At 40.6% G+C, this 24924-nt stretch overlaps 1 protein-coding gene across 3 annotated transcripts in view; it reads right to left on the bottom strand.

Moving 5' to 3' along the window:
* DYM (dymeclin) overlaps positions 1-24924 on the bottom strand; it is a 164898-nt gene that overhangs the window by 134419 nt on the left and 5555 nt on the right. For all 3 annotated transcript variants that reach the window (XM_071731262.1, XM_071731264.1, XM_071731263.1), the window contains exons 2-8: positions 19762-19939; positions 13708-13760; positions 13449-13542; positions 11883-12016; positions 8345-8417; positions 4520-4645; positions 2885-3027 (exon numbers count right to left, since the gene is read on the bottom strand). In XM_071731262.1, the coding sequence (XP_071587363.1) occupies positions 2885-3027; positions 4520-4645; positions 8345-8417; positions 11883-12016; positions 13449-13542; positions 13708-13760; positions 19762-19901 (763 nt within the window). In that variant the 5' untranslated portion in view covers positions 19902-19939. The remainder of the gene's footprint in view (positions 1-2884; positions 3028-4519; positions 4646-8344; positions 8418-11882; positions 12017-13448; positions 13543-13707; positions 13761-19761; positions 19940-24924) is intronic.

Here is a 24924-nt window from a genome sequence, read left to right as displayed (position 1 = left end):
GAGAAGTGACTGGTGCCAGGATCTTGGCTGAACGGTTTCAGGGTTAAAGAGGCTCATGAGAGGGGAAAAAACAGGCTGGAAAGGATGAGAAGCAGAAGGGTAACTGTGGGAAAGGGTAAACTGCTGCTCATATCGTGTCTATTCATCACTCCTGCTGAATCACAAGGAAGGAAAGGGGGGGGAAGGCTTTAAAATCCAGTGTTTACAAGAGTTTCTTCATCTACTGCTGTCATGCAAGTGATTACAAAATGAACAAAACACAATAGGTGGTATAGGAGGTGACTGGGATCAAGGTAAAGAATTTCTAATTAAGTACAGTCCTTCTTTTGGCCCATGAAAAAGAAATGTTCCTGAAAGCCAGGATTCTACCTCCTTTCATCCTAAATAAGATGGTTTCAGTAAACTCATAATGTGATATTTAAGCCACTAAACACCTTAACAGTTCATTTTCCAGTCTCTCAATTCTTACTCAGTAAAGATTAAAAAATACACACAAAATAACAGAGTGCAGAAATCATGACTGAGTTTTCCACATCTGCTCCAAATTTGCCTCTGTTTCATACACAGATTATTAATTTGCTCTCCTTTCTTCTCACCTGCACTGCACTTGTGCTCCTGATGCTCTACAAAATGAAGGCTTGCAAAGGATTAATCCTGAAATATTACAGATAGCAAAACATACCAATTATTCTACCAATCCTATTGTGTCCAAGTTTTATCCATAATCCAAGATTTTATAAATAACCAGACAAGAGAAACATTAACCAACTCTTTGGGCCACACAAGAAAACATTATTTCTGTTTTCCAGCAGGATGAGGTACTCATTTTTCCCCCCTTTTCCCATGCAGAACATCAGAAAGCTTTTTCTAAAAAAAGTAAAAAGTTCTTTTTCTTGGACTTAAAGCTTTAACTGAAGGTACTGGGAGAAGATCTGGGACTGCAGGTGCTTGTGGAAGAAGCAAGAAAACCAAGGTGGAAGGAAATAAAGGGAGTTGTTGAGAGAAGGGCTGAAGAGGGATGAAGGGGATGGGAGTGTAGGGAGAAACAAGAAGAGAAACCTAAAGAGTTTGTACTAAAAAACTGCAGAGTCCATATGCAAGAAGGAAAATGTCACTGGGGGGGGGGTCTGGTATCAGAGGAATGAGTGATGAGAGAAGGAGGGGTGGCAGTCTGGATGGGCAATAAATCAGGGACATAATGGGCAATAAATTAGGGACATAATGGGCAATAAATAAGGCATATAATGGGTAATAAATAAGGCATATAATGGGCAATAAATAAGGCATATAATGGGCAATAAATAAGTGACATAATGCAGAGTAAACTATTTACCTACCTGATAGGAAGCACCTTGCTTCTAAGCAAGAGCAAAACCATCAGGTAAGAAGAGAAATCAAACCAGACATTGAGACCTGCTCACCCACATCCTGCAAACCACTTCAGAGAAGCATTTTAAGAGCTATTTTCTTTAGCAACTGGGAAAAAGGAAGAGAAGGTACCTGCTGGGAGTCTCAAGTTAAAAGGTTGTAGGCAATCATCTCATTAATTTTTTTTTCCTCTGCTTAAATAAACTGCAAACCAAGCATTTGTTTGGTGTTGCATTTACAAGCCAGGGTCCACCCTGGAGTGTGTAAACTGGAAACCAGAAAGGAGTTGGACTCAATGGTTTCTCGAGGTCCCTTCCAACCCTGAGAATTCTGTTCCAGCAGCACGTAAGCTGTGTGTAACCTTCCCGGTGTTGCAGAGAAGTGCTTTTACTGCCTCCCTGAGGAGAGCCAGGGACATTGTCACCAACTGGAAAAGATATTGCTGGCAGAGAACTTCCAGCCTGAACTTTTAATATCCCCAAGGAATGCTGCCAGTGAATGGATTTCCCAAAAGAGCAAAATAAAGAGCATCAGGTTTAAATGAAACCCACTCAGAAAATGTTACTCAGCTCACTGGGAGAAAACAAAACATACCTTGAACATTAAGCAATATGATGTACTTTATTCTTATCAGAGGGAAGAATTTTTTATATGGAATACTCTCCTGGTTTTGGCTGGGAGAGGGAATTTGTCTTTTTAGTGCTGTGTTTTGGATTCAATATGGGATTTGGTAGGAGAAGAATAAGACATCTGGTGGGGGGAAGAGAGCAACCACCAACCAAAACACAGTGTAGAGTATAAGACACACACAAACTCCCTTTTTCTTCACAAATAAAAACGGCTTTGAGAGTCTTCAGGCAACATAAACAGCAAAGAGTTGACCCACAAAAGGTCAGACTCAGTCTCAGGACAAAGAAGAAGTCAACCTCCTGAGAAAGGCACTGCAGGATGGTACAAAAATTCTTCCCTGGGTCACTCCCTTCTGTCACAAAATCCTTAAGACTGGAAGGGACCTCCTGAAACCACCTGGTCCAACCTTCTGCTCAAAGCAGAGCCCCAGAGCAGCTCCCCACATCCATCTTAATAAATACAATATGCACATCAAAGTATCTCACAGTATTTTAAATAACTGGAAGCATGGGATTTATCAAGCAGGGCACTCATTGTTTGGCTGGGTTGGTTCTTTTAAAATTCTCAAGAAAAGAAAAATAGGAATTAAGTGCTACTTTTGCCCCAAGTTGCAAAGGAAGGGGTCCCTGAGGACTGAATTGCTTCAAATTCCAACACATCTCAAGGTGAACCATCCATGGTTACAATGCAAGAAGGGCTGGGGACAGCTTTGCTACACCCAGCACCCACACTGGGATCACTTGTGGAAAAAGAAATGGGTTATGACACATGTGGAGGTGAGAAGAGAGGTCACATGAAGGCACCACTTGACCTTTGTGGTTTTAAGTATAGTTTCTAAGAATATTAATACATAAATATAAATAGTTTATAAGAAAACAAGACTCACTTGCCACCCCAGATGCAATCCCATAAAGGAGGCCTCCTCCATCTGGTTGCTGCTGGAAGAGATGGGTCCCTGGGGGAGGGCTTCTTTCTTGTCTAATAAAATTATACAGCAAAGTTTTCACAAGTCTGCTGGTGTATGGGAGACTGGAGGAGAGAAAAAAAAAAAAAAGAAATAAAAACAGCTTGAGTTGACTCACAACTTGCAGAAATTGGCACAACAAAGCCCAGGCAGGGTGCAAAGGGTGGTGTGAACAGAGACACTGAATCTCCCAGAGTTCCTGGGAATAGACTGGAAAGGAAAGGAACATCAAGGTTTGGCCAGTGCAAAGCTGCAGTGACTTCAGAAGGGCTCTGCAGCAGCAGCTTCAACAGCAGGGACACGGAAACTGCCTTTTTTTTTTTTTTCCTTTTTTAATACAGTTTCTCTGGGCAATCTGTTCCAGAGTCTCAGCACCCTCCTGCTGAAGAACTTCTTCCTCAGCTCCAGCCTCAACCTCTTCTCCTGCACTTTCAAACCATTTCCCCTTCTCCTCTTGCTGGGCACTCTTGGGAAAAGTCCCTCTGCAGCCTTCCTGGAGGTTCCCTTCAGGAATGGGAAGGCAGCTCTGAGGTCCCCATGGAGTCTTCTCTTCTCCAGGCTGAACAATCCCAGCTCCCTCAGCCTCTCCTCCCAGCAGAGCTGCTCCAGCCCCTGGAGCATCTTTGGGGCCTCCTCTGGACTCATTCCAACAGATCCATGTCCTTCTCCTCCTGGGGACACCAGACCTGGAGCCAATATTCCAGCTGGGGTCTCACAGGAGCAGAATTTAGGGGGAGAAACCCCTCTCTTTTCACCACAAATCAATCACTTAATCATTGTATTCTTTTACCTCAAGAGACAACTGGGATAATACTTACCCAAGGGAAAGAAAAATTCTATTTATTTAGTGTTCACTCCAGGCTTTGGTTACACAGAACAGGTAACGTGTTCTCCCAAACATTCCCCATTTTACCCCAAACCCTCAATTCCTTCCATCTAGAGATTTCAGCCCCACACACTGAGGCTCTGCTGCAGTTTCAGGCTGAGATCTGCCCTGCCACCCCAGAACAGTTCCTCTCTCTTGCACTAATTAGAAATTACAGAAAATAAAAAACCCAAACCAAACAACCAGCAAATAGATACATTCACCAAAAAGCTGCCTGCATAGAATTTCAAGTTAAAAGATGAATGGTAGCCTGACCAAAATGAGTAAAAGCCACCCTGACAAAGCATTTAAACAAAACAACTGGAAATCTGCTGAGGGGCTAATATTTATTTGCATTGCAAGCAGGATCAGTAGATTTCTGGCTTCATTTGCCTGCAGTGTTACAGAAAAAGACCCAGAACTGAACCTAGAAACCCACTCTGAGAAATAAAAGCTAAGTTCATGGAATCACCCTCAAAAACAATGAACTTGGCATCCTAAGCAGTCTGAGCAGTGAGATTTAAACTTGAAGCTTTCTGACAGCTTCACAAATCTTTGTGCTTTGGGGTTTTCTTGAGCAGAATGAGTTTTGATAGAAAACACATTTTATTGCCTTTGGGTTTTAAGTGGAAAGAGCCCCAAAAATGTCACCAGAAGGACTGGCTTTGCCATGAGGTACCCCCAGGACATACCATGGACCATGCATCAGGTACTTGTGAATGATGCTCTCTCGTAGAATTTCTTTGTGGAATAACTGGCAGGAGAGGAAGACAATCAGAGTTGTCACAGCTTCCAAGGAAATGCTGTAGGTAATATCTCTGCAGGGCAAAAAAAAAAGGAAAAAACAAAGGTTTATCTAATAGATTTCTTTACAAACTGCTTTCTAGGAAAATCTGGTAGCTTCACCTGAGGTTATACACTGTTTAGCAGAAGGAATTCTCACTAAACAAGAAATTAAACACAACCAGGGTCACTTCATACCAACAATGGGTTGTTTTTCTTAAACCTTTTATTTTCTTCTACTTTTTGATATGCCAAAAGATGTAAAAACAATGTAAAAACGTTGAGGTTTTGCCCAGAACATTCCAGCTGTAATTTCCAGACAACACTTCACTCTAAAAATAATAAATATCTCTCCAAAGTGTGTCCTTTGTCCTGTTAAATAAAACTCTTCCCAACTGCCATTGTGCTAAGTCAGGGAAATGTCCAACAAACCATCTGCCAGCAAAAGTGGATCCCTAAGGCAGGAATTCACCCCAGAAATGCCAGTTCAGTGAATGAAATGCTGAGGAGATCCAGGTCCTGCCAACACTTGTCCAGTTTTAAATGGGGGCTTGGAGGTAACCATGAGCCAAGCCCAAAGAATGTGTTGTGATGGTTAAAGATTGACACCAAAGAGTTCATAAAAGCTCCTCGAGTTTGGGTTAATTGAGAAAGGTGCAGAACTATGGATGAGACAGCCACAAATTTGGGTTATCTTGTGCTTTCTGTCCCCACCTCTGCCTGTAACACCTTTGGTACAAACCATATTTTTAGGAGGGGGAGGAAAACATTTGCCTCCTTAACCAGTAATAAACTGCAGACACCACCAAATCCTTTTTAACCCAAATGAAATAACTTGGATCATTCCTGCTTTCAATCCAGCACCATATTTGCTCCCTCCCAGAGTAAAAAGCTGCACAGTGCAACAATTCCATCCTGTAACCCCTTAGATTTTCACTGAGTACCAAGACTTTCATTAACTAATTTGTAATTTTTTTCACTATTTAATTTCCACAGCATGCTTCACAACCCAGTATCATTAAGTCACAAGAGTCCAGCATCACTTAAAGTTGTTTTTTTTTACCTGGAATCTACTGGGAATTTAAAATCTCTTTGTGCTTCTCTAATTCAAAGATTTTTCCAGTATCTGTATTTAAAAAGATGATGTGTGTTCAAGCAGTGATGCTCAGTTTTTATTTATTACAAGGTCCACCTTCCAAAAATCTTATTTGTGCCAGGCAAGTACAACCATGAGCACTTAAAATAAATGAACCACAGAAAACCCAGACTGGAGTAAAACTCTACATTAGTCTCAGGATCAGAACTGGTGGTGAGGAGTCAGTTTAATTTTTAGCACCCTCAAATGCTTCCATATTCCCAGTGGTGGTGCCAGAAAAGCAAAGGATAAGGATGCAAAGTTGCAGGGTGGGTTCAGCTTCAGATTTCAGAGCAAGGAGCACATCAGTTATTTACTCCAAAAAGTAAAATGGAATCACAGTTCCCTGGACAGCAGTGAGGAACTGCACCACCTCCAACATCAAAATGTTTTGGCAAGTGAAGGTTCTGCAAAATCCCTCCTTTTATTTGCTCTCTCCTGACTGAAGCATCTCCAGCTGTAAATGTAATAAATGGATTTAGACACATTGCTTCTCTACAGCCCAGTCCAAGCTTTTCTCTTCTTTTGGTCACTGAAATACAAAGATGATTTTTAAAGCACACAAAACCTTGTCCAGCAGGCAGGAGCAGAGCTGTGCCAAAACCCTGCAACCTTTGAAATCCTGGTTTGTGTCAGCACTGGGGTGGGGAGCAGAGCAGGGACTGTCCCCCTGTGCTCTCTCCTCCATCAAACTCCATCTCCAAGGGACACAGGAATTGTGATGAGCCCCTGTTAAAGCTATTGAGTGCTCCCAATAAAAAAACTTTTCTGTCCTTAATGATGTGACAGAGATGAGCTCAGTATGGAGATGTTAATGCTCTGCCAGAACAGAAATTCATCTTTAACAGCAGCTTTACTGAGGGACACTGCCTGTCTTGCTGCAGAAATCCTTACAAGTTGAAATATTTCATATCTTCCACCCAATTCCCAAAATTCACAGAGTAGGTTTTGCCATTTGTTTGATTTATTCCAGCTAAAGACAGAAATTCCCTTGATCTGAAGTAGGGAATGAATTTAGAGTGTACATCTGATCAGGGAGAGGGAGGGAAGTAAAAAGTGAACACACTGCCTAAAATAATCCTGACCATCCTCCTGAAAATAATTAAACAAAAATGTCTCATTTTAGTTTATAATGTTCTGTGACATTTTTTTTTATGAAGAGATGGATTCTGTATTAGAGATACCAATATTTTCACCTACTTCCTCTTTGATGTTATAGGGATAAAATTGTTAAGGCATTAACAGTAGTAAACAAGCTAGACTGGTAAAAAAAACAATACTAACACTTAGAGTGTGTATTATCTTTAACAATTCAGTAGCATCCTATTGCAGTCAAAATTTCTCAAGGAGACAGCAAAAAAAGCCTTCCACACCTCTCCCTCATGAAAACTGGGTATGTTTTCAATCCAGATGCATATTAAAGATTATAGGCTTTGTAAAGTCCTATTTTTTAATAAGCCATTCTTATATTAAGCACCAAACTAAGTGCTTTCAACAGCTACTTCCACTCCCAGCACCCATATTCACAAAGAAGAATGATTTGGGTGGGAAGGGACCTCCAAAGGTCCCCTCCCTGCAGCCAGCAGGGACACCCTCACCTAAATCAGGGTGCTCAGAGCCTCCTCAAGCCTCACCCAGAATAAATAAAACAGTTGGTGAAAAGGCTTAAGACCAATCACTTCTGTAAAACTTTTTTTTCTGCCAGAAAGAGAGAAAAAGTTTACTGGACTCCATAGATATTGGGACTTCCAAGGAGGGAAAATACAACCCTGCAGGATTTGTGAACTTCCCCATCTATCCCAGTCCTTTAAGGCCTTTGTACTTTCTCTAAACTGCTCCAAAAAATTAGTGTATCTGTTCCAGGAATCACTAGTTCATTACCTACCCAAAACCCTCATGCAGTGTTGACAGAGCTTGGTTTAATGACAGCAACACTTCAAAAACTACTGCATTATTGTCAGCTTTCCAACCCAAGGAACAACCTGAAGTGAATAAAAAATAAGTCATCTACAGATGACAGAGTCAGGTGTGACAGACATGATCATACAGCAGACACCAGATAATCTGAGAACTTTTCAAAGCTGAGATGTTTTTGGGGCACTGCATTTTAAAATCATAGAATCTTTCAGGTTGGCAAAGCCTCTTGGGATCATCCAGCCCAACCATCATCCCTATTCCACAGAGTTTTCCCCCAAATCCCCCTAAAGAACCCTTGAAGACATCTGGGGATGGTGACCCAACCACCTTCCTGGGCAGCCTGTTCCATTGTCTAGGAATTTAGATATGGATTACAAACACAATTTAACATGAAAAACAATTTCTATTAACACTATTCTTTGCTCAAGGTTGTCTTGGGGAAAAAAAAAAAAAAGTTCAAATTTCTCAGGACAGGTGCTAAAAAAACACCTTGATTTCCAAAAAACAATTTCAGATGCCTGAAAACAGCCACATCAACAAATCTGGAGGTCTACAGAAATATTCCTCTTGGCCACCTCTCTCTTCTCCAGTATCAATTTGCTGGCATTTCAGAAATCAGTAGTACATAATGACTTGATTAACACACATGCAGGAATTAAAAAATAAAAATAATCCAACTTACAAGAGAGGAATTTCAACAATGAGCTGGATGAGGCAACACAGCAGTTCCTCTATGAGGTCTTCACACTCTGCCCCTGAAAAGAAACATATCACAAGTTTTCTGGATTTTCAAATAGCAAAAGAAAGCCCAGAATTAAACTTATAGATCCAGACAATATTTTAAGAGAAATTCCTTAAGTAGATGGCACTCTACTGAAATAAAAGGAAATTGGAGTTATGAATAGAGAAAATGGTGATTTTATGTCTTTGATATATAAAACAAATAACTAATAACAGGTGGAGAAATTTAATGAGCTGCTGGTATTGTAGGAATATGCCACCAATCCACACTATTTTTTTGCAAAAATGCACATCCACATCTCTTGAATGAAGGATTCATGAATTTCCAGAGTTCATTCTAAGAGAGCAGAAATTATTCTCTACCCAATGTGACAAAATGCACGGGATGATGAAAAGTGATTTTTAAAAAGCATTTTGAGCATGTAAAAATGTATTCTAAGCAACCAAGGTGATGGTGCTTGACACAAGGACTGTAGTTTTTCAATGCAACTGGAAAAAAACAAGACTTCCTGAGGAAAAAACTTACTGAACTCTCTGAAGTTGTCAGATAACAGTAAAGAAAAAACAAAGATAAATATCTTGGCCCACTAGGAATTTTTTCTGCTTTCAAAATAAAAACACAAGCCTACAACATATGGCAGTAAATGGGGTTTTCTAGTTTTTCCCTCTCTATTATCCCATAGGCATTTACAGCATCATGCTTACCTAAATGCTTCTTGATTTTTTATTTTCCATCAAAAACACCCTGCACTGAACACAACTTTATGGCCAGGTTATGGAGCTGTGTTTAACACAGTTTGTCCCTAAATCCAGGCCACAATTTGAAGCAGCACACCAGAGGGAATATTCCCAACAAAGCCAAACTCTTTTCTTTCCACAAGCAGGCTACTAAAAACACATTAAAAATGGTCACCTAGTGTCCTGCATGTTCTAAAGGAAATCAGGGCTGTTTGTTGGTTTTTTTTGCCATGGAAATATGGTTTCCTTTCTAAAGGATCCCCCACAAGTAACAGAACATAGCTCCTGTTAGTAAAAAACTACCAGGAGTATTTATTAGGAGTTTTTACCCTTAGACAGAAACCACTGAAGCCCAGAAAATCAGTCCAGAAGATGCTTCCAGAGCAAGACTGCTGATCAGTTCCCAAAACACCTCATTTCTTTTCTCTTGACAATTGAGGAAAAGAGGAAAAGCAAAAAAAGGATGAAGAATTCAAGAGAGTGCATTTTCAGGATGTTTTATTCCCCCAGGCTATACAAAAAACTCATCTGAAGAGAGAATAATGTTATTTGAAGATGAAAGAGATGAAAGATTTTCCCCTCAAAAATGAAGCAAGAAAAGTGTTTTCTTGAAGAAGAAAGTGTCAAGAAGAGTGTTAAGCAAAGGAGGGAGAATGGAAGACGGTTTTCATGCTTTTTTTTTTTAATTTTTAATTTTTTTTTTAAGTTTAATTGCTGTAATCCCTGTCATTCAGCTGCAATAATTAATGTATCCTTTTCCTCACTGGGCCACATGAATTCTTGCTGAATTCTTCTCTTTGCCAAGACAATGAGGGGCTGCATGCCAAATCTCTAACGTGAGAGTGAGCTATAAACAGGGACCAACAAGGTTTTTGGGGTTTTTTTTATGGTCTGGTGAGGTCTTTAAAATGAATATATAGATTTATTTTTTTTTAACTTACACTGACAAAATGATATCCAACAGCCAGGACAGACCCTGGACCCCAGTAATGAAATAATCTGTTGCTTGTAGAACCTAAAGCCTCACTCACTCAATGGAATACACAGCCTTAAAGCTGCTTTGGGTTTTGTGGCTTGGTGTTTTATTAAAACTCTCAAAAGCTCCCAACTTCCCCTGCAGAGTGGCAGCAGTGAGTACATAAATTAATTGCCATCCCTCATCTCCTTCCTGTGACAGGTGAAGGCTCATAAAATCATTTCAGGGTATTTATTCCCTCTTCTGTGTCCTCTTCTCTGCTGTGAGACCTCAAATTAAGACCTCAGCAGCCTTGTGATAAAATTTTCTCTATGGTGAATGAATAAATTTTCCTATTGCAGGTCAGGGAGGAGATGAAATGAAGAGATGGTTTGATCCCCTTACACCTCTGACCCACAGCACAGAAACCACCAGGATACAGAGAGCAGAAGCCTCACAAAAGATGAATTATTTGTGCTAACAAGATTAACCCCAGCTTCAGCTCACCACAGGCTGAGTCCAGGTAAGGATTTGTCAATAACAGGATTGATTTTTTTTTTTTTTTTGCTGAATCTTAAAGCTTAAATCTCAATGAGACTTAAAAAATTGTGCAACATTCTCTCAAGTTAGATGAAAATTCTTCATTATGGGTGAAGAAACAAAGCTTGCACTTCCTGGCCTACAGAACCATTTGAAAACTGCCAAAAGGGACAAACTTCTCCTAAGGGTCTGATTATTCTTGAAGGAAAGCAGCAAACAGCACTGTAGCAACTTGCTCCTGTGCAATTTATTCATTCCAACTTTCTCCTGGCAGGCTACAACATCCTTACACTCACAGCCTTTGGGGAAAAGGAAAAAAAAAAAAACCTCAAGAATCCCATTTTTGTTGACAGCACAAATGCACAGCTTTCTTCTGAGCTTCCAGCATATTCCTGGAGGGCAAAGCACACACTGGACCTGCAGAAGGAATTGCAAAGTCCAGGAGGAAAATAAAATGCTCCTGGGTAAGAATTATCAGGATGAACTTGTCTCCAGACAACTCAACAAGCCTTGGCCATCCAAAATCTGCCAAAACAAGACATATTGTTAAGCAGTCAGTGAGCAGGAGACTTTGCATCTCAAAACCTCTGTATTTTGGGGTTTTTTTCCCATATTCCAGTGCTTTTGCTCTCACTGACTGCAGCACAAGCAGCCTGAGTTTGATGATGATCGTCCTGAAAAAAAGGTGGACCAAGACTAAATGGGTCGTAGGAGAAAGAGGTGCTTTGTGGTGGGCCTGTTACTTTCCACTAACTACTCAGCAGCAATTCATTAGGAAAATAAGCAAAAAAATAATATCTCAACATTCAAACATGGCAATTATGTCATTAGACATCCATGATCTATATGCATTTTTCATTTATCAAACAAACTTTCTAAAATACATTATCAGATTAATCCCACCAAGCTCACAACTGGAGAAGAGAATTCACATCTCTTTAAAAGGTTCACCAGAGTGTGTAAAACTTTAGAAAAGTTTTGCCATCTGCTCAAAGATAATTGCTGAGCATCTTGGCCACCAAATAGGCAGAAAAATCATGGCTAATAAATGTCACTGTGAAGGAGTGAATGAGTAGTCAGGAGAAAAATGGATCTACCCCAGCCACAAGAACCAGGAGTTGAGTCACCCTGAGTGAAGGAGAGACAGGGACCTCCTGAAGAGGTCTAACACCACCACCTCTACAAACAGGAGAAGTTTTTAGGTCCCTGTGGGTTCTGTTTCCCCAGCAGCAGTGTGTGTACTCACCATATGAGCCTGGGCCTTTCTCTTCATAAGTGAAATGAAGCTGCAGCTCCTCCTCTGACATTCGACTGATGAAGACTTTCAGCAAGCAGCAAATAATAAACAGGGCATTGTGAGCCTGCCAGATGAAGAGGTGACTGGAAAAGAAGAAACAAAGAAGGATGAGGAATGCTTTACCTGCAAAAATGCCTGAAAAACCAGAAGAAAATAGAGGCAGAGGGGTTCCTACTACTGAAACAAGGAAAAGGCAAAGTGCACAAGCAGGGAGATGTTGTTGGTACAGCAAAAAAACCAAACCAACCTAAAAATATATTTTTAAAAGCTGTTTTTTTCCTTCCCCTAAAAGAATACAACCCCAATCCTTGCTAAGCTTGTAGTGTTGGCTAAAACCATCATCTTTGCTAGAAGTACAACTCCTCAAACAACTCCCCAGGTGGCTCAGCATTCTCCTGGAGGGTTCTGGATCCTATGGATTTCAGCTAAAGGAATATCTGACAACTTTCAGCAGCTTTGATATGAGAACTGCTCTGCCTGCCTCAACCTTAACCCTTTTCCCAGTCAGGCTGCAGATCACCACAGGCATTTAGGGACTTCAGGAGCACAATATTGCAAGGTTATTTTGTGCAGCACACACAACAGTTTTCCAAGTTTTGTGAACAAAAGGGAAGTATCACCTCATTACATGGTTTTGAGTCCAAAGAAGTAACTGCTGGGAAGCCCATACAACACCACCCAGTCAAGCTCTTGCTTGGAGCTGCATTTTCAAGGTTTTTGGGGATGAAAGAAGCATCCCAAGCTACCCAGGCACTACAAGCTTAGCAAGGAATGGGGTTGTATTCTTTTAGGGGAAGGAAAATAACTTTTTCCTCCAGATATAAGGAAAAAGGCTGAGGGCAACTGTGGGAGCAGGGAGGCACTAAAAAGCAAGATTTCATTTTTGAAGTGCCAAATCTGATGAGAATTGGACATTTCTCTTTGGGTGAGGGAACAATTCCAGAAAACTTCCCAGAAAAACTACATAGCCCTGAGCCTCCTGGAGGTCTTTCCTACTGCTGAAAAGGGGTAAACAAAACCAGTCACAGTTACTGTGACAAAAAAACAGTGTCAAGATTAGTCACTGTCACTAATCTTGAAACCTATCTCTTTATACAGAAGTTTGTGTTCAAATCTAAGCCTACTCAACATATTTCCCAGATAAAACACTGGTTCATCCATTTAAGTTTTAGCTGGAAAGATCAGGTGGTTTTTAAACTGCTCTAAACCAGTGGCAACCAGGAATCCAACACAATTGTGTACAAATGGTGCATGGAACACACAACAGGAAGAAAAACCTGTCATTTCCCCCAGCAATCTGTGTACCTGTTACACTCAATATTCTGTGTTTGGAAAGTGCTTCATGTTTCTTCAGTTTCAAAGAACAATTTAAGAAGATTTTAGGTTTTGGTCTGTGATGCATTAACTAGGAAAGTAAACCACTCAAGAGCTAGCAGCAAAAGCAATGTTTTACAAGTGAAGTGGCACAAACAGCTTTTTTTTTTTTTTTTTTTTTTTTTTTTTCTGGGCACTTACTTCTGGCATTCTGCTGAGATTTTTAACTCTTTGGTTCTAGCAAGAAAGACTTTAATCAAGGAGCCAAGGTTTCCTGTCCGAGGATTCTTCTCCACTGGATGAGGAAAAAGAAGATGTGACTACAAAGCATGCAGAAGTTGACACAATTTAGCCCAAATAATATCTAGAATGAACCCAAATTCCAACATCATCAAGATTTCTATACAAACACATTATGTCTGCTTTTTCTGGAGGGTTTTTTTTTCCCCCAATTTCTCACCTAGAGACTTGCAGACTGAGATTGTGGCTTCTTCCAAAAGCTTTAAGTCAGCACTAGGGAGAGGGAAAGAAAATAAAAATGGTTACACAAGCAATGGGTTTCTCTTGTTTTATTATTATTGATCCCTCAAACCTGCACTATCATCTAAATGCCATGTGAGAACTGGATCCACACACATTAACTCAAAAAAAGGGGAATACTGAACCAAAACTGTTACCTTCTGTTGAGTGAAAATGAGTTATTAAATGTTTAGGCACTGATCAAGTAAACCAGAATAATGAAACAGTGTTCAGACAACACAAATTCTGCTTTGTCCTGCTGAAATGGCTCCCCTACCATTGCAGATCTGAAGTTATTTCTATTTATATTGGGATTTAAGCACTCTGTATTTGCAGTACACACTCACAGTACAAAGAGTTTCCTCATCAGCAGGGTGGTTTTCTGTAAAAAAACATCTTTTCAACAGAGGTGGAGAAGAATGGTAAATTAAGCAGTCTATTGCTGAAAAAAAAAAAAAAAACCAAACCAAACCATAGTTTTCACTGACTGCAGATTTTTATTTCTGGCTTTTCATTACCAGAAAGCTGAATTCTGCAGTCAGCTATTCTGGCAACTATTGTAAAAAATTACTACTTCCCAAAAGAGGAGGAAATTAAAAAGGAAAACGCAAATTCAGTGGATTTAGTTTAGAGCAGTTGAATTCATTTCAGTTGCCTCACCTTAAATTCAGCACCAGTCCCACAGCAAAACCATCATTAATAAAAAAGTGCAAGCTGCTGCCAGCCAGCAGCAGTCTTGGAAGCACATGGGTTTTATCCTTTTTCAAGATATCACCATCTCAGTGATGAAACCACACGTTTCAGTGTGGTTCTCTACGTTAAAATATCTCAACATGGCACAAGAATTTGCATACAAACTGCAATTATAATAAGAATGAGCTGAACTGCAGCAGAAAACTGTCCCCCTAAAAGAGGAGGAAAAAAAAAAAAAGAGTGAGCATCTTTCCTGACAGTTTTTTTTCTCTAAGTAAAGCTTTTTCTCCTTGCCATCCAACAGCAAACAGAAGAATCAACACATTCAGTAAATTCCTACTGTGTGAATGTTGACTTTAATGGACTACTTTGGAGGAAAGAAGTCAAAAGAATAAAAAGCTGCAGATAATTTATTGTACCAATTTAAAAATGTACCATAAAAGCTGCTCATTTTTATGTCTTCCCATAAAAAAGCCTCATGCACACCATTCTTGAACCAGGCACTCATTAAAAAAAACTCCAGGGAAGGAACAAAGCTAAACAGTAAATATTAAGCACATGATTTTCAGCAAGTTTTGTGTTAGTTAAGTCTGGTTTTAAGTTTTCCATCAGGAAAGAATTGTAATTAACACCACTGCTAAGGAGGAGGTTGCAACTGGTAGGAGAGCCAGACAAACACAAAGATCTGCCTAAACCCAGTGCTAAAACTCCAAAGTAAATTTCACAGCTCTTGCTCATAACAATAACTTTTAAAGTCCCCCAGAAAAGCTGTGTCTTGTTTTTCCAAAAAAATTATTCAGCCACTTGAAATGTAGGAAGTGGCAGATTTAAGAGGCTTTATACTGGTTTAATTCTGCTCCATTCTGTGCAACAAATAAAGATCTGTAAAGAAAAAAAAAAAAAAGGAAGATGCAGGAGAGTGTGAACTTAGGCCACCAAGAATACTTCCTCAGGGCTGAACCCACAAGTTTCTCAGTAGGGACATCTGTAACCCAGGGGGATTTTACCTGCTCAGTATCCATGACCTGCTTTATGGAAGAAGAGATCACAATCACCTTTTCCAGTGAAAAGAAGGAAACCTAAAACTAAACTCCTGGTAGCTTCTCCTTTTCCTCTCACTTACATGCACATTACTCCTCTCCTACTACTCCTGGAATGTGTAGGACCCCAGTGGCTTTACCTTCCAGAGACTCAAGATTTGCTCCTAGGTTACTCTGGCTCACACCAGGGGGGTCATGGGCAGCAAGCAGGGATTCCCCAGCAGCTCATTTCTGACCCCTGAAGGCTGATTCAGAACCAGGGGCTGTGAATGCCCAGACCAGAATTATTCCCATTTAATACCCTCTCTTAAACATTCAGAAACTTAACATAATGAGAGGAATCATGAACTTAACATCATGGCATCCATGAGCCAGCAATGTGCCCTTGTGGCCAAGAAGGCCAATGGCATCCTGGGGTGCATTAGAAAGGGGGTGGTTAGTAGGTCAAGAGAGGTTCTCCTCCCCCTCTATTCTGCATTGGTGAGGCCACACCTGGAGTATTGTGTCCAGTTCTGGGCCCTCAGTTCAAGAAGGACAGGGAAGTGCTTGAAAGAGTCCAGCACAGAGCCACAAAGATGATTAAGGGAGTGGAACATCTCCCTTATGAGGAAAGGCTGAGGGAGCTGGGTCTCTTTAGTTTGGAGAAAAGGAGACTGAGGGGTGACCTCATCAATGTTTTCAAATATGTAAGGGGTGAGTGTCAGGGAGATGGAGTTAGGCTTTTCTCAGTGGTGACCAGTGATAGGACAAGGGGTAATGGGTGTAAATTGGAGCATAGGAGGTTCAAGTTGAATATCAGAAAAAATTTTTTTACTGTAAGGGTGACAGAGCCCTGGAACAGGCTGCCCAGGGGGGTTGTGGAGTCTCCTTCACTGGAGACATTCAAAACCCACCTGGACACGTTCCTAGGGGATGTACTCTAGGGGGCCCTGCTCTGGCAGGGGGGGTTGGACTAGATGATCTTTCCAGGTCCCTTCCAACCCCTAGGATTCTATGATTCTATGATTCTAACACCAAACAGCCCAGAAAAACAGAATATTACACTCCCAGCAGCCAGCTCTGCTTGGACCACCTGCCTCTGTCTCCAGTTTTGGATGGCACAGGTGGGTTAAGCAATCCCACCTTTTCCTGCTGTGCCCCCCAAAATCCCTAGGAAGCAATCCAAGGAATTAACTGGGTTGAAAAAAATAAACACTTCTTTTTGCTGTGTTGTTTTGCAGGCAGATTAGCTCCTGATGAAGACAATTGCATCTTGCAGGAGGGACTGCTGAGGGAGCACAGCAAATCTGTAGCCAGTGGTGGCAAAATTGATGCCCTCCTGCAAACCATTTTGTGGCCCTCAGAGAAAAAGGCAAAAAAGTCAAAAGTTAAATAGAGTGAAAATATAAACCAATAAAGACATGGGGAGGCAATGAGCAATGCTGAAAAACCTGATGTGTACTGACACAGAGGGGTGGGCAGAGCAAGCAGAAGTGATCCAGGGAGAAATGGAGGAAGAGATGAACCAAATGGAAAGGGAGAAAAGCAAAAAGACAAAGCATAAGAGTAAAAAGTGCTGAGAAAAGCAAAGCATGAGGAAAAGCAGAGCAGAGAGAGCAGGGCCACTGGAAGATGAGACAGGGGACCACACCTTCACCTTCCAGTGATTCCATAGCTCTCAAACCAAGGCCCTGGGCTTCTGATTCTAGGGATTAAGAGACTGTTGTTGCTCAGAGATCCAGCTCAGGCTGGCAGCCTAGAAGGTTTTCCTTGGGCAGCTGTGATCCCTGGCCTAATCCTCAGCAGCTTCTGGAAAGCAGAGAACTATTCACATCTTCCCCACTGGAAAGAAAAGATCCACTGAGAAGTGCTAAAATCCCATGAGCTTTAATTAAACACATGGATGCAAATGTCCCTGCACTGTGTGATGATAACCAGGTGAATGTGTCAGGCATCTGTCCCTGAAAAGCAGAACCCACCCCAGCCCCACCACCTTCCTGGGTTTTGGTTGGGATTTTATCTTTTGTTTCTTTTTCCTCCTCCCCTCTGCATGGTTTTTCTCCTTCTCTTTCCCCAGAACAGAAAGCAGTGACCAGAGAACAGCTCCCTGTCCCCCAAGGGGACCAATGACCCCACTCCCACCTTTGCAAACTGCTGAGGATGGAAGTTAAATCTTTTACTCTGAAGTTACCATCAGTTTCCTCCACAAAAACACCACACACCATTTCCATGGCTTCCAATAACACCTGCAAGCAATCCCCTCCTATAAGCACACCAATTCTGCACCATCCAATTGGAAAAAAAAAGTCTAATTTGGGAAAACAAACAAATAAAAAAAATTCTGTCCTGTTTGGTGAAATCTGGCTCCTTTCCAGAAAAAAATTGAAATAAATCACAAACTAGCACCTTGCTCCTGTCAAAAGTCTGACTTCCCCTCAAGCCTCATTAAACCAAAAAAAACTTAACTTGATATTTTGCAAGCTTTCAATCTCAGAAATTCAGATTTTTCTCTCCCTGCAGGCAAGGTTCCCTGATTCACACAATGGCTGAGGGTGCTGTGCAGCCACCATCATCTGTCAGATGGTTCTGCCAGGTAAGAAGCAGCTTAATGGGAACTTGCAGTTTCCTTCCAATTATTAAGCTGCACAAAAGAGGCCTCAAAACATCTCCAACTGCCAGGCAAGAGCACCATCTGGTGTTTAGTTAATTCAGCCTGCTTCTGAGCAACATTTTTGCTTGATTTTTTTTAATTATGTTTGGGGTTGTTTTGGGGTTTTTTTTTGTTGGTTGATTTTTTGTTGTATTTTGGGTTGTGTTTGCTGTTTGTTTGTTTTTTTTTAAGCCACCTCCCTCTGCACTGGATCTGACTGCATGAAACAGGCACAAAAAAGCTGCAAAGCAAGCTATGAAAAAAACTTTTCTTTTGGTGGGGGAGAGAGGAGCAAGAAGAACATTTCAAAGGAGCTGCTGGGGGGCTCTATGTAACTATTTCTTCCCTAAAAAGCCCCAGAGCTCTGAGCTGTTAAATGACTTCTTAGAATATTGTCCATCTTGTTAGCTGGGGGGAGGCTGTAAAGAGTTTTTGCATTTTCAGGGATCTGTGACAAAAAAATTCCTCCTTCACTCCCTGTTAAAGGTGCACCAGGTTTTACAACCCTTTACACCACCACCTTCTTGCTGTTCTCTCCTAAATCCTTCCTCCTCCTCCCTCTTTAGAAAAATAATACCTAGTAAATGTCTCCCAGAGACATATTTAACCATTTTCTCTCACCCTTGCTTCATTTTTCACTTACAGGCACTCAAGTCCAAGTACTCAAGTCCCAACTACCTGACCTAATTACTGAGAAAATAAACTTGATTAAAATAAATACTTCTCCCTGCCTTTCAGAAGCTCCTGTGAACACAGCACAGAGCTATCTCCTGTAGCATGGAAACTGTGAGGTTTCCAACTACTTGAGGTTTGAGAGCTCAGGGCAGTCCTAAATCTGGATTAGTTTTTCATCTTCTGAAAAAAAAAAAAAAATATATATATATACCTTTGACTGCCATTTGTTTTGACAGGAGCTCTGCTTCACCAGCAAAATAAATAAGTAGAGACATTGAAAGAGGGCAACAAAATTGGCCAGAACAACACACAAAACATGTTTTGCAATTTATAAATGATTAAAAGTGGTCCCAATTTTAGCAGTAACACATTGTGGCCTATTTAAAACTCTTGCCCAAGTGTTTAGAATGACCCTGTATGAAAAAGTTAAGTTTTGCAAGGAAATACTGCTAATAATAAGGGAGGAAATAAGATATTCACCTGGCAGAAAGGTATCAGGTGACAATATAAACTGTAAAACCAGTTTAAATACCTAAAGGTATTAAGTAATATCAGATTCTTCATGTAAGACTGATAATCAACAGAGAGGCAAACAAATTTAGCAATAAACTTGGGTTAACACAAGTCACTAGGACTTTGGTTCTGTGTTTCTGGAGATGAGGAAGGGATTCTCTTAAAAAATACTCATTCTTCTCAGATCTACACCACTTGCTAGAGTGAAAAGACATGCAGAACTTGAAATTTAGGTAGATATTTAGAAAATATTTTTGCAGAGGCAGCATGCCAAGCTTCCTCTGAAAGGGGAGTGGGGAAAAGCCACACAGATAAAGAAATTTAACTGCTAATTTAATAGTGAGTTAAAGAAAATGCCCAATTCACCAAGTTCAGTGGCAGCATCATGTTTGAGGCTTCAGACTTGTCACTGCTCTGAATACATTACCCAAGATTTAGTTCTTACCTGTTTGTTGGAGTGGTGAAACTAAAAGACAGCAGCTGATTCCAGAAGGGGTCATTCTCTGAGATGGGTTCTGCTCCTGATAATTTTTTCAAGTATTCATTTTCTGGAAGCTCACTGATGCTGCTGCTATTTGCTCCCATCTTCTTTCTCTGGCAAATCCTCTCCTAAATTTTCATTTCTTCAAGAAAAAAAAAGGAAAGAAAAGACAAAAGAGAAATGCTTAAAGTCTTTTGTAAAACAAGGAATCTACAGATCCTAAATCAGCTATCAAAGAAAGCTTCAGTTTACCACTCTGGAGAATTCCTGAAATGTGGAGAACAGGAAGGCATTAAAAGGATTTCTTTCTACAAACTTGGGACAATAACTTCACCCAGGGGAGTTAAAAGTTACAGTGCTCTTACACTTCAGTCACCATCTCAGTTGGATTTTCACAAATTACATTCAGCAAGAAGACAGTGTCAGAGTTTTCTGAATATCAAGGCTGCCACCAGTAGGGAAAACTGCAGGGAATTCACAATTTCAATTTGACAAGCTACTCAAAAATATATTTTCCAGTTGAACACACATGGATCCCAAGGCAAGTAACTCCTCTTGGCAAGAAAGGGAGTCCACCACCAAGCTAATTCCTGCATGCTATCACTGATCTGCACCTTGGAAGCCCCTGAGTCAGCAGGAACAACATCACTGCTGCACAGAAAACCTGCAGCAAGGGAGGAAAAGGCTCCTGACCATCCACAAACCTCCTGACCTCTGTAAAATAATCTGCTTTTGGAAAGAATGCCACAGGAGTTGGTAGTCACACACTCAAAGCCTCTTTTTATTACCAGCTGTGCTTGTAATTGGGCAAAGAAGAGAAGAGTTCAGCTCTCTACTCTGCTTATCAGCACTGCTCACCTTTAATTTTTGGAAGACTTTAAATCTCATCATTTTACCAAAGAAATAAAAAGCCCACAATGCTATTAACCAGGTGCCAGGGATGCTCCTAAGCACCTTACATCTTTCCAGGACACCAGCTTCAATAACCTTCTACCCTTTGAGGAGAAATAACTGTAACTAATAGCTTTAAAAGTTTATATGGAAAAAAAAAAAAGAAAAAAACCTCCAGATAAAAGCTCTCTGCAGTGCATCACTGTGTAACTTCAATATCCCAGAGCTGGCACAAGACATAAGAACAGTAACTTCTTTTCCCTTGACTGAACAATCTCTCCAGTTGTGATTCTCTTATTCATCATCTTTCAGAAGCAATGACTTCCAGAAAAGACCACTCTAGTAGCACTTAATATCAATACAGAGCAGTATAAAAATGAGGAAAGCTTGCTAAAAGAAACTTAGAGACACAAGAAAAAGCTGCAGTGCTTGCAGCCATGGTGGAAGCTATTTCAAGAACTTATATTTAAGATTTAGAGTGAACAACTCCCTTGGAGAAAGAGACATTTAAAAGTGAAATGGAAGTTTGGGTCAAAAAAAAAAAACCAACTGTGGAGATGCATTGAAGGATTACAAAATATCCTGAAAGAGGATTTCCAGAACTTTGGTTCAATGTTTACTCACAGAACAGAATGAATACATCTTCCTTGAATACCAGTTTTGCTGCTTCAAAGAAAAAAGCCCAAGCCTCAGTGAAATGAAGCCTTTGAAATAAAGCCAAGGAACACCAAAGCTGAAGCAGAAAGCAGCTTGCAGAATAAACAAGAATATGGATCACTACTTAGAAGGATAAAGGTTCAGCTTGTACATGGACATCTCCACTCTGCAGCCCAGGTCTCCCCACTACTCCAGAACCCAACAATGCTGCAGGACCCATATTTTACCTCAAATCTTTTCCCTACACCTTTAAGGGACTCAGAGGTCAAACATTTAAACCTTTATTTCTTGGAGTACAGAGTTCAAGTTGCTCTCTGCCTCAAGTTCCCAGCCTCTGCTCCTGCTTTCCAGCAGCTGACTGCTCCAAGATGAACCCCCAAAGGAGGAGATAACCAAGAGGCAGCCAGAACCTTCAAATTCCTCCACCTTAACCTCTCATTCTTAGTTCTCCCCATGCCAACACTCCTTAGCCCATCCTCCTAAGGAGAATAAAACCATTTTATTGTGTTTCACAAGCTCTTCCCAGTCTGCTGCAGCTCCCAAAGCCTCCCAAATTCAACCCTTCTCCCCAGCAAGATGAGGGCAATGGGGACAGGTTGCAAGCTGGTTCTTGAGAAGACTCTGAATGCTTCCCAAATGTCCTGTAGATTAAACCCCAGTAAAACAAATCCCTCAAAACCAAGTGCCAGAAAAGCAAGGCATTACCTGATTATATTTTTTTCCACTCAGTGAAAACATGAAGCCATTGAGATGTGTCAGAAGAACCCAACTGCTAGCTCAATGCTTTCAGAAGTAGGCAGCAGCTATGTGAGCTTTTCCTTCTACCTGTTTGTGAGGCAGCAAAGCTTAGAGCAATCAAATAAAATTTAGATTTTTCTCCAGGTGGTTTTTTTTTCTCTTCTCCTAAGCATGTTAATAATCAATGTACTCCTCTGAAGTAAAAAACCTCAGCAAGTTCTTACTTACTGTAGGTGACCACTCTTAGAAACAACATACAAGAGGTATGGAACTCCTTCCATCAGGAATTATGTGATCTCCAAACCTGAAGTGCTCATGGATTATTTTATGGTGCAGTCTGAGCACTTCCAGCTCACACTACAGCCTAAAAAGCCACAGGCTCAGCTTTGAAGGCAAAACCCCAAAATTTTAAGGAACTGTAGCCATCAGGTGACAAGTTTTTCCTTCAGAATTCATGAATATCCTGCAGGAAAACAGTCTAAAAGTAATTTAAAACTTTAAAATAATAATTAAGATTTAATTTCCCAATATTTTAGCAAGTCACAGATTAACCCCAATGCTTTAACTTGGATGGTTCCATGTTAACACAACCTCCAGCACATTTCCAAGACAGATGCAAATTTCCATTCATTCACTACTCTAAAGCATTTTCAACACTGCTATTAATTAGCAGACACCTTTCATTCACCACAAATCACTCCAATAAAACATGTAACACTTAAATGTGCAAATTATTTCTGCTTATGAAGCACCCCTGCTGTGCCTCTCTGGTTCAAAGAAGCACAGGTTCAATTTTTTAGATGGTATAAAATGTTGGGTCAATATCTGGAACAGAACACAGTCTTTTTTTTTTATTATTTTTAACATTTTAGAGTCCTCAGCCATGATTTTTTCCTAAACTTGACCCTGTGCTGCACAGAAAGGCTGTTCCAGGGGATCTCCAGGTCATTTCAGGTCAAAGCTCAACAGATTCTGCCTCCTTACCTGCTGAAGTGGGACAGCCACAAGAAACACCAAATAACAGGAAGACCCCTTTTATTACAGAAAAGTCACTCCTAACCCCAGCAGTACACTACCAATTTGTTTTTCCTTGAAATACACTGAATAAATGCATGGTTCACTTAAAAAAAGAAAAATGATCTCTTGAAGAGCAATTAATCTAATGATGTGCTCAAAAGACACAATTTACTAGCAAGTCATTCAGCTGAATACAATATTACCTCTACCAACAACTCCTTTTAAATAAGATGGGAACATCCCCAAAGAATCACAGCCTGGTCTGCAAGTGTCCTGTTCTCCTAAACATCTGTTCAGTCCCAAAACTTGGCTCCAGATGCTGCCAAGCAGCCACCAGGGAGTTTGGTTTGCACATCAGGACTCCTTCCCCTCTCAAGCAGCTGGGAATGGATATAGATCTCCAGTTTACTGTCCATTCTACAGGCTTTTAATTATTAAATGTTTACCAGAATGTATTTTTTTTTCCTATCAAGTGAAAAGCAATTCAGCAACACATCCATGCTGTGTCTGAGTAACTCCAGGTACTGCTGAACTTGGGGAAAAAATTCCCCGTCACACTCTAAACCTTATATTTAAGTGATCTGAGTTTCATGAAGTATCAAACCTCCTTCTGGTCTCACAATTTCATTGCCAATGCTGACATTTTGCTCATCAGTCCAGGATAATCAGCTCCCCCTCCCAAAATTATCCTTCCCATCACTGGCTGAGCCTGCAGAAAACATAAATAATACTGATTACATAGATATGTATTTTTTTAATTAACTCCTGAAAGTGCAGGAATTTCAGATGGTCATGCAGATGATTTCACATCTGAGATCTGGTCTCTAGGTTGGGTCTTTAAGCATCTAAAAATCAATTAAGGAGTGATGTTATGTACCTGAAAACCTAGCAACATTTCTTTTCCAGATCTAACAGCATTTTGGATACCTTTGGTGCTTTGCTGACTCACAAACTAAACCAAATGCACAAGCTTTTCCTTCCAACAAAGCAGCCAGGATCACTGTAAAGCTGATAAGATCCCAGATGGAATGCTGCTTATTCAAGCAGGAGCCAAATTGCTGCACTGAGGGGTTTGGCTGATTCCTATTTGTAGATTTCAGATCATCTTGCACTGTGAGCCCAGAAATCATCCCACAAAACCCTGACAAAAAGCTTCTCACACAGTTATGACACTACTGCAATCTAGATGGACTTCTCCACACAACAAAAGACCCAGAAGTTACTAAGGGTTGTTACTACCCAGCTCCAATAGTTTAATTTTAGTGGCCACACAACAGATTTTACTTCTGGCTGCTCTTTCCTAATGCAGTAAGATTTATACTTAAAGATCAAGTATCACTACACAACTTAAAAACAGATATTGCATCCAGAGAACAATGAACAGTCCAGAAAAAACCTAAATTACACCTTGTAGATGAATATGCACATGCAGGAGCAGAGGGAGTAGCCTAAAACACACCAGAGCTAATGGCCTAAAGCACAAATCTCCAGTTTGTTCATGGGATTTATTCCAAGTCTTCCCTCCTGGAGCAGGGAAAGCTGCAGTAAAGCAGAAATCCTGCTCCTTTTGCCTTCTGAACAAAGACCCTCACCTTTCTGCTCCCAGCAAAGCAGCTTTTTCAACTCACAAGATAATTCCTCTCTCCCAGCTTATTCCCCAAATACAAGAAATTCCTATTTTCCAGGCAACAAAAGGAGGAAGTCAAACCAGAGCCAGGAGATCACATAGGTCCCATCTGATGTGAGCCAGTGCTTCCAAGTGCTGTTTTAATCCTCACCTCATCACATCCCAAAGCCTGCAAAAAAATCTCCATGGCCTGAGAA

This window comes from Heliangelus exortis, chromosome Z (genome assembly GCF_036169615.1).
Source record: "Heliangelus exortis chromosome Z, bHelExo1.hap1, whole genome shotgun sequence".
Classification (NCBI taxonomy): Eukaryota; Metazoa; Chordata; class Aves; order Apodiformes; family Trochilidae; genus Heliangelus; species Heliangelus exortis.
This window is presented reverse-complemented; position numbering and strand designations above follow the sequence as displayed.